Raw genomic sequence first — 10,694 nt, forward strand, 5'->3', positions numbered from 1 at the left:
CAGATGCGGCCTCACCAATGCAGAATAGTGGGGGAGGAGAACCTCTCTTGACCTACTAACCACACCCTTTCTAATGCACCCCAGGATGCCATTGGCCTTCTTGTCCACAAGGGCACATTGCTGGCTCATGCTCATCCTCCTGTCCACCAGGACCCCCAGGTCCCTTTCTCCTACCCTGCTCTCCAGCAGGTCAGCCCCCAACCTGTACTGGTACATGGGGTTGTTCTTCCCCAGATGCAAGACTCTACACTTGCCCTTGTTGAATTTCATTAAGTTTCTTCCCACCCAACTCTCCAGCCTGTCTAAGTCTCTCTGAATGGCAGCACAGCCTTCTGGTGTGTCAGCTACTCCTCCCAGTTTAGTGTCATCAGCAAACTTGCTGAGGGTACATTCTGTTTCCTCATCCAGATCGTTGATGAAGATATTGAACAACACCAGTCCCAGTACGGACCCCTGAGGGACTCCACTAGTCACAGACCTTCAACTAGATTCTGTCCCATTGACTACAGCTCTCTGACATCTTCCTTTCAACCAGTTCTTGATCCATCTCATTACCTGACCACCAAGCCCATACTTTATCAGCTTATCTACAAGGATGCATCCCCTTTTTCTGTGTGATGCTGTATGCTGTGGGCACCAATGTGGGCCCAGTGGAGAGAGATAGGTGATGCTGTCCTGCAGCTTGGCATTCCACACATGGAAAAGCTCCTGGAAGTTTTCCACAGACAGCACAGAGGAGGACCTCCATGAATCTACACAAGGTTTGGTTTTATCCAGCAACAGAAGCATGTGAGAGGCCTGGGTCAGCAATTCCTCTCTTGCTTCAATCCTTGCCAGCCTTAAAGACACATCTCACTAAAGACTGCAAGGCCCACCAAGACTGCCAGGGAAAAAAAAACCCAAAACAAACCCGAAGAAATCACAAACCCCAAACCAACAACAACAACAACACCACAAAAAAACCAACCTCAACAGGATTACATAATTCTTTGCCTTTCACAGGTTCCAAGAAAGACTGAGTTGCTGCTTGCAGGTTCCCATCTTCTCTTCCCTCTGCTGGCTCAAAGCAGCCTCGGAACTGCACTGTGGTGACTAGAGAAAATCCCTTTAATTGCTGCTCCAGGCAGATTTCCTGAACGCCAACACTGCTGACCCAGGGAAGCTCTCTAGAGAGCCAGGTAGGCTGGTGCTTATCCCAAATGACTCATGATTGGCAATTAAACCAGAGACAATACTGGTCTTGATCCCCTCCTCTCTCCCCCCGGTAGGGAAGGAGAAAATGAAGGAGAGATACTTTCAGGATTGAAAACAATCACTTTATTCTATAAAAGCCTGGTTCCTGGACCTTCTCCTCTCTAGTGGAAACACCTGCTCGAGTGGTTACTTCTCAAGAGGTTGAGAGAAAGGGACATCCTGCCTCATCCAGAGGAAGGGTAAGAAATATCATACCCCTAATATTAATTCTTATTCATATCTTCATTAGCTAGCTTTAAATGCTAAAGAAAGTTTTAACTTTTCAGCTTTTAAACGTTGGAATATAAGACTTCAGGATACTTTTAAATATAAGAGGGAAGATTATAATCATTGCCTTACCACCTTGCTTCAAGGTATTAATAATTGTTCTAGATCTAGTATAAAGCCTATTAATGAGTAAGTTGCTAGTACTAAAACAGGCTTTGTGTAACTGTCCTGGTTTGAGCCAGGATGAAGCCAATTTTTCTTTTACTGATTTTTATTTTATTTTGTTATATTTTATTTTTTTTCTTTAGAGAGCTTTCCTTTAACTAGCAACAAGTTTTCCAGCTCGTGGACTGATAACGCTAGAATGTTTATGTTGCTGCTGGAACTTCACAGTCACTTCACTCTACTTGTTGAAACTGCGGCCTCCGATGCTACAGGGAGCAGAAGAGTTGTGTCTATAACTTTTCCACAGGGAGGAGTGGACTAGACAGACAGCAAAATTGACCAAAGTATTCCATTCCATATATCTATGTAAGCTCGGTGTAAGGTCAGGGATCACGGAAGTCAAATTCCTTCCCATTTCTTCTTTCTCTTCCATCTGTGGCCATGGGAGGACTGGGGAGGTCTCCATCTATTTACCACCATCGACCCCTTGGCTCGTGCATCCCGTGCATCATCATTCTGCTATCAGCTCGTGTCTGCTCTGCCACTCTCTCCTGCAATGCTCCAGGACATTTTGGAACTGCTCACAGCTCAGGAGATGCCGTGGGAGTTGCTGGAGGTGGGGGGAGGCAAGAGGCTTTTGCACATTCCTGAACATATTTCTATATATTTGTACATATTTTCTTTTATCATTAGTATTTAATTAAAGCTGTCTAGTTTAGTTTTCAATCTGGAAAGTCTCTCTCTTTACTCTCTCTCTTTTCTCTACCTGTGTGTGGGGGGACGGGATAAAGAGCATTATTGTTGCTGGTTTAATTGCCTATCCTGAGTCAAACCACGACAGTTAACCAGTTATTCGGTTATTTGGATATTCTGTTGTTAAGGTGCCTTATTGTTTTGTTACACTGATATCCCAACATTCAGGTAAACCCATTTGTGTCTTTTAGTCCAACTTTTAGGATCTTAAACTATTTACAATAAATCTTGGGTTTATGCATATACATCTTGTCTTTTATCTTATCCCACAGTGAACACATGATGATTTTTTCTGGCCATATAGTACCCAGCTGGACATTAAGTCTGCATCCTTGAGTGGAGAAAGCCTGCTTTAAGCCCATTCACATCCACCTTGTCTACAGGTACTTTGCAGATGGAGGTAGGACCAGGGACAGACAAGGTTTCCCAGGGACTGGCTGGAGCCAGGACTAGGGACTCTCCTCCTGAATGCTTCTTCCTAGCTTTCAAGCTTTTCAGGTCTTCAACACTGTATCTCTCCTTAGCATATTTCAAGCTTAAGGTATAAACATAACTTTCTGAGTCCTCAAAAAGGATCTTTACAACTAGTCTCTCATTCAAGTATTCACTGAATATTTTGTCAACACCAAAGGTTCTGTGCTTGGGGTTGAGAAGCATATGGACAACAATCCCTTGGCTTAAAAGCTAGGTACTGTGAAGATTGTTTGAAAGTTTTGGTAAGTTAAGTTCCCTTTTTCATGCTGATATTGTACTTGAAATAACTCCTTGAGTGTGCTAGTTTTGAGTGGAATAGAGTTACATTTCTTCAGAGTAGTCTGTTTGGGGCTGCATTTTGGATTTGTGCTGAAAACAGTGTTGATAATACAGAGATGTTTTAGCTGTTGCTGAGCAGTGCTAACACAAAGGCCTTTTCATTTTTTTCACACAGCCCCCACACATCTGTAGGCTTGAGGTGCAGAAGAAGTTAGGAGCTGGCACAGCTGGGACACCTGACTCCAACTGACCAGAAGAATGTTGTGTATCTGAGCTTGTTTATAAATTATCTAAACAAGAACCCCCTTTTTTTCTTTTTTCTTTTAAGGAAAAAAATAACAGCAGTATGTCAGATAAGTCTTTTTGTTCTAATATCACTCATGGCTTTCACAGTTATGTTAGAGGTGTCAAAATGCCCTACAACGAAGAAAGCTCCTACCCACTGTAAGGGGCGATGCCCAATCCCTCAGCAGGACTGAGCTGCCTTTCTACCCCCGCCTGGGGCTGTCCCCCTGCCCCACACGCCTGCGCGGCCGCAGCCCCGGCTCGTCTCCCCGTGTCTCCCAGGGCGCAGTAATACACCGCCGCGTCCCCGAGCCGGGGCTGGGCGAGCCACAGGGCACTGGACCGCCGGTCTGCCGCCACCGACTGCCGGCCCAGCGGCTCCGACACATCTTTGGACCCTTTGAGACCGCTCACGAGTCGTTCGGGTCCTCGACCTGGGAGCTGACGGTACCAGTAGATGAACTCGCTGGTTTGGATGTTGGGGTGTGAGCAGTTGATGCTGACGCCGGTGCCCTCAGTGGTCTCTGCCGACGGCTCCTGCTGCACCTGGGCTCTGCCCGCAGCCACTGCCGAGGAGAAAAGGAAGAAAATAGCCTCAAAACCTGTTTTTTTGCCCAGCCCTGCCTTCTGCTTCCCAGAACAAATCCCTCAGAAGCAGGCAGGAGCATAGAGGATGATAAGGAGAAGAGTTCCCAGACAATGTCAGTATCGTACAGAAAGACACAGAGGAAAGAACAGAAATAGGAAGACTTGGATGAAGAACAGACTGATGAGTTTGCTGAGGGAAGGTGGAGGGAGAGCAGAGACAGGGATGGACAGGGGGACAGTTCAGGGCAAAGAAGTCTGTGAAGAAGCCAGAGGTCATAGTAGATTTGAGGGGAATGCCATCCCAGGCTGAGCCCTCATCCTGGCCCCATGCAGGTGGGCACCACCTCCTTGGCCACATTCCATGCCAATGGTAGGGCAAGTAGCTCTGATAACCACAGTTCAGCATATTTTCCAATTTTCAGATGGCGTTTTCTCATGAGTCTGCGAAACTTTTCCCAACTTACAGGGCAAACCAGACCACGTACCCACATCTGAACAGCAACACAATCCAATACACCACCCTGCCTTTATTGGCCTTCAAACCTTATAAGGTACTAGAACAGCTGAACTTCTGTTGGCAGATTGAGGAAAGAAACCTGATTTCTCTAAGAGTTCACCTTATAAGAAAGACTCAAATTATATGGTTCAGTTGTCTCAACTGGACTGGTTTGACCTCATGCTAATGACACATGCAGTTCCACAAATTATGCAGTGAAACAATGAGGTAAATGAGAAGGGGTGGGTAGACTGTGAGCACTGTAGCCTGATGTGATGACAGTGCCATCTGGACCTCCTGAAGATCCTAATCAGACATTAACTTCACAAAGAAATGTAAGTCTCAGAAAGGACTTGGATGCAACAGTTTTTAGCTGTTGGTGTATATGAGCTTAATTTCTTAGAAACATATTGTTGAATAAAATTACTACTTTTTTAGCCTTGCAAGACAGAATACTTCATAGTAAGTTAAGATTTTAAGTTGGGGTAAGTGGGTGTAGTGTCAACACACTTAACACCAAGGGACTATCACCACAAAGTCTTCCACCATGATACAAGGTGCCTATTCTGTTCTTTGAGTCTATACCAAATACTCCCAGCAATGGAAATAAATACATTTCCAAAGGAGACAACACAATGCTAAAATCATAGAATGTTAGAATCATAGAATGGCTTGGGTTGGAAGCGATGCTCTGGATCCTTATCTCAGCCATGGTGTCCTCATAGATGGTTTGGGTCTCTGTCTAAACCACCATGTTCAATCATGGTATTCTCAGAGGTGGTTTGAGACTCTGTCTTAATCACGGTCCTGTGGTAGAACTCAACTGTGGCTCCAAAGGTACAGGCCAAGCCCCAACACAATGCTAAAAGCTAGTGGTTTCCACTGAAGTAGGCAAGGCAGCCTTCTAGCACGTGGTAAATTGATTTACCAGGATTGGTACCCTGTTCAAGTGTAAAATCCCACGTTATGAAAGGTGGTAAATACCCTAGGCACTTCCCAAACCCTTCCACAATCACTACCACCCAGGGACTGGCCACCTCAGGGCACATTTCATTGTTGCCTCACCCAAAATTTGTCTCCTATTACACCAGAATGACAGCATATTCCACAAACCCTGCAATAGGCCAACAGGGCTAATTAATAGCATGAAACAGCTCAGGTTAGGGTGGATAAGGGCCTCAGAAGTCTGTGCCAACCCACATCAGTCACAGATGGGAAGAAAATTACCTCCTCTTCTCCACAAGAAGGCTCCCCCATCACAGTCAGGGCCTCAAGGCCAGGGCAATGCACACAGCCTTTACCTCTTTCAAAATGCTCCCAAACTCAGCCAAATATGGAGATAAGCTCTGCAGCAAACAAACTTCCTGACTCATGCACCAGCCTGCCAAGTATTAACTACTACAGCTATAGCATGCTTAATGCAAAACTGCCATTGTCTCCAGTCCTACTTTGAACACCAAACAGACTGTGGTGAGGTGACCTTGTCTGGCTACCAGGTGCTCACCAAGCTGCTCTCTCAGCACCCTTTCTCACTGGGACAAGGGGAGAAAATAAGCTGCTAAACTCGTGCATCAGCATGAAGACTGTTAAATGAAGAAAGTGAAAGGCCATACACAGAAGTAAAAGGATTTATTCTCTACTTCCCATCAGCAGGTGATGTTCAGTCAAACCTGGGAAGCATAGCTAGAGTTTGTGTACCACTTGCTTCAGAAGAAAAACACATGAATAACAAATGAGACACACGCGCCCCTCCCCCACCCCCTCTCGGTGCACCCCTGCCTCCTTTCTTTCTCTTGTGTTTTATTGCTGAGCATGACATCATATATTATGGAATACCCTTTTGGTCAGCCTGCATCTGCTGTTCTGGCTATGTCTCCTCCCAACATCTTGCCCACCTCCAGCCTACCGACCTTTGGGAGAAGGAGTTGGAGAGACAGCCTTGCTGCTCAGCACTAGTCAAAACGTTTGTGTGTTTCCAGCACCATTCTAGCTAAAATACAAACTACAGCACTATGAGTGCTAACATGGGGCAAGTTAACTCCATCTCAGAGAGACCCAGTGTGCTCATATGTGAGTAAATATTTGTGTAGGCATGTTGTGTGTGTTTTCTCCTGTATATGTGTGAGATCTAGACACCTGTGTATGTACACATGCTTGTAACAATACACACGTGTATCCAAGTAACCATGCATGTATGTGCATACTTTATGTGTGCACATGAGCATGTTTTTACATGAATCACTGCATATGTGGTTGTGAAATTCCTTCTGTTTGTGACACCAGTAGGTGAGATCACAATGAAAACAAGTGGTTCAACTGAAACCTTCAGAACCTGCTGCTCTGTAGTGCTCATGGACAGGACAGTAAAGAGTGCCACAAGCAGCACATTCTCTCTCGAAGAGGGACACACAAGAACCCATAAATACATATGATCATGCAGATCTGCATGGTGTCATGCACAACTTTGCATGCCCACATGCATTCACAGAGATCCACATGTAGAAAAATCCACAAAAGCAAGTACACATGCATCTGCACAAGTTAAATGTCGACTTAAGTGAAGAGATGCTGGATTCCACCCCAACAGGAAAGGTCTGGAGCACCTCAGGGTAGAATAAAGCTCCAGACACATCAATACTGCATGCTGAGAACTTCGTTTGGGCAGGAGACCAAACATGCTGGGGAAATTCTTAAATACCAGCAACACCATCCAGTCACCTGAGGAAGCAAAAACAAATGCCTGTCTAGCAAGCTGGGAGGGAGCAGGCTGGAAGGGAGGGATGGAGGAAGAGAGACGGGTGTAACACGCTCTGACACACAGAAGCTTTTGAGTGTCTGGTTGAGGACCACATGGATGCGAGTAGCTAGGCCCAGGCCAACATCACCTTCTTAAGTGGGATGTTTCTAGCACTTGGTCCACATCTTCTGCCTGTATGAACACTTTCCGGTCCTTGAAATACTTGTATCTGTCATTCTAGGACACCATGGGGGCTGTGGCTTCTCCAGCTTCTGCATCCTCCTAAACCTGCTAGTGAAGGCCCTGGCATACAGTGACCTTTCACTACTAAGGTAGTGTGTGACATGCTGAGTAGGTGCCTTTCAGCACCTGCACCTTGGAGCTAAGGAAGGTTTGTCCAGAGGCAGTGGCCATGAAACTCTGCTTTTCTTCATGTCTTCTGAGAACCATCCTCACAACCTCAGAACACCTCCTGTAGATGTGGGTCATGACCAGTGCTGGAATCTGGTGAGGACCCTGGGGCCTGCAGGAGGCACTTAGAGGGCAGCATCACCACAGGCTCCTGAGGAAGGATGTTCCTCTTGCTCCACATCAAGTTGTGCTGGGGAGGTGGCTTGTACAAAATATTATCTTTAAGGTTGCCACATTCCCCTGTATAGTATGAGAGGAAAGAGAGAGCATCATTGCATTGCAGGAAAAGAGAGTGGGTTGTTGCTTACATGTCCCAAGGGCAGCCAGAATTTTTCCAAATTATTGTTTTCACCAGCAGAAGAAATTAGAGGATGCAATCTACCTGAGGAAGGGGAGGTCCTGAACTGCTTGCAGGAAATTGTTGGGCATGCGGACATGTATCCACTCGAAGTCCTGCTCAAGGCTCCCTACAGCAGGGATGAAACCTGTGCTCTGACCCAGCACACCTTTCAACCCGTCACAAACAAAACTGAAAGGTGGAGAAAGGAAAAGCTGTTGAGAGGAGAGGTAATTATGTTAAGACAGACATTAAATGACACGCTAATAATACTGAGAACTAATTTCCACCTGTTAATTAGAGATTTTTTTTTTACATGTTGAAGAGAGTGCATTTGTCTCTAATTAATTCTGGAAGAAACTTCATCAGCTCAGCTTCATTTCTACTTACATCAGCATTTGCAGCCTGTGACAACTTTTACTTGTCACAGACTGACAACCCACTGCTACAGCCTAACTTCCTGCACAAGAGCTCTGGCTAGTTCCAGACACCTACTTCTTTCTTTAAGGAGCTCAGTGTCACCAGGGAGCTGCAAGGTTTCATGTATTCTTTTTATTATTATTATTTTATAAAAGCTTGAGAAACACTTAAATCTTTGTCAAGAAGGGCTCTTTTACATGTCTTAAGTTTTTTTCCTTACGTGCAGATATGCATGTGGTCATAAAAACATAGAATGGTTAAGGTTGGAAGGAACCTTAAAGATCATCAGGATCCAACCTTCCTGCAGGGACACCTCAGACTAGACCAGGCTGCACAAGGCCTCATCCAACCTGACCTTGAAAAGCCCTTTGATCATCATTGTGACAATGCATGGAACTCTTTACAACAGGTCTATGTCTTTCCTGTGATGAGGCCTCCAGAGCTGTATGCAGTACTCTAGGTGTGGTCTCACCAGAGCAGAGGGGCAGAATCACCCCTCTCACCCTGCTGGCCATGCTTCTTTTGATGCAGCCCAGGACCTGGTTGGCCCTCTGGGCTCCAGTCCGCATTGGCAGCTCCTGTCCAGCTTCTCATCTACTACTAGCCCCAAGTTCTTATCCTCAGGTCTGGTCTCTAGCCAATCTTTCCTCAGCCTCTATTTGTGCCTGTGCTTTGGCTGAATGTCTGGAATTAATCTGGCATCTTCAATTTCAGCGTAGGTTGTTTGTTTGTGTTTTTCTTTTTCCTTTAGGAGGTAACAATCCCCTAAATCTGCAAAAACACCTCAGTTAGGAGCAGTCAGTCAGGGCTGACTAGTGCCTCTTCTCGATTTGCAATGGGCTTTTGGAAACTTGGTAACATTACCTGTGGGAGCTGGCCCTAGAACTCCAGCTTCCCCACAGGCTTTTCTCCCAGGCTGCTAGCAAAGGTCAGTGAAGAGCAGGCCAGTGCAGTCCAAGCCAGATAACCAGGGTCAGCCCTTTCTCCCCAGCCAGTACTAGGTCCATGGTCCACACCTTGGAGCATGGGTGGCTGCACCAGCACAGGAAAAAAAACAGCTAATCCTGGGAGAAGTGATGAAATTACACTAGAAGCCTTCCCTCGTCTTTCCAGCCACACACTTTGAGCTGCCCATTGTGGGAAACTGTTCTTTTCTTCCCCACATAAGTCTGAACAAAAAGCCTTTTCAGCCAGCAAAGGCCTCTCCTGATTATTCCCTGCTCACGGACTCAAACAGACTAGGGGCAGAATCACCCCTCTCACCCTGCTGGCCATGCTTCTTTTGATGCAGCCCAGGACCTGGTTGGCCCTCTGGGCTCCAGTCCGCATTGGCAGCTCCTGTCCAGCTTCTCATCTACTACTAGCCCCAAGTTCTTATCCTCAGGTCTGGTCTCTAGCCAATCTTTCCTCAGCCTCTATTTGTGCCTGTGCTTTGGCTGAATGTCTGGAATTAATCTGGCATCTTCAATTTCAGCGTAGGTTGTTTGTTTGTGTTTTTCTTTTTCCTTTAGGAGGTAACAATCCCCTAAATCTGCAAAAACACCTCAGTTAGGAGCAGTCAGTCAGGGCTGACTAGTGCCTCTTCTCGATTTGCAATGGGCTTTTGGAAACTTGGTAACATTACCTGTGGGAGCTGGCCCTAGAACTCCAGCTTCCCCACAGGCTTTTCTCCCAGGCTGCTAGCAAAGGTCAGTGAAGAGCAGGCCAGTGCAGTCCAAGCCAGATAACCAGGGTCAGCCCTTTCTCCCCAGCCAGTACTAGGTCCATGGTCCACACCTTGGAGCATGGGTGGCTGCACCAGCACAGGAAAAAAAACAGCTAATCCTGGGAGAAGTGATGAAATTACACTAGAAGCCTTCCCTCGTCTTTCCAGCCACACACTTTGAGCTGCCCATTGTGGGAAACTGTTCTTTTCTTCCCCACATAAGTCTGAACAAAAAGCCTTTTCAGCCAGCAAAGGCCTCTCCTGATTATTCCCTGCTCACGGACTCAAACAGACTTGCTTCTCAAGGACAACGGAACCCAAAACAACAGATGTGGTGCGGGACAGAAAGGATGGGCCACAAGCCATCCTGTGCCCCTGGCAGTCACCCCCTAACTTGGGGCTCATGGACGCTCCTTGGCTCTGGGCAGTGACACTGCCTGGGCATGTGGGTCCCGGGGGTATCAGAGGCGGCGAGTGCAGCAGGTGGGCCCTTCCCTCCTCCCTGAGGCCCGTTCAGATGCTTTCTGCGTGGGACACCCCCTGCTGCAGGCACTGGTGCTGGGACCTGCCTGCCTGCCTGCCT

At 46.7% G+C, this 10,694-nt stretch overlaps 1 gene segment (V, D, J or C); it reads right to left on the reverse strand.

Moving 5' to 3' along the window:
* Positions 1-3,653: 3,653 nt before the first annotated feature.
* Positions 3,654-10,694, reverse strand: part of LOC104386564 — a gene marked incomplete at its 3' end in the record, with an annotated part of 12,012 nt that continues 4,971 nt past the window's right edge. Inside the window, 1 exon segment of the V gene segment in view lies at positions 3,654-3,983. Coding sequence covers positions 3,654-3,983 — 330 coding nt within the window.

Source organism: Chaetura pelagica, unplaced genomic scaffold (assembly GCF_000747805.2).
Source record: "Chaetura pelagica isolate M959 unplaced genomic scaffold, ChaPel_1.0 scaffold923, whole genome shotgun sequence".
Classification (NCBI taxonomy): Eukaryota; Metazoa; Chordata; class Aves; order Apodiformes; family Apodidae; genus Chaetura; species Chaetura pelagica.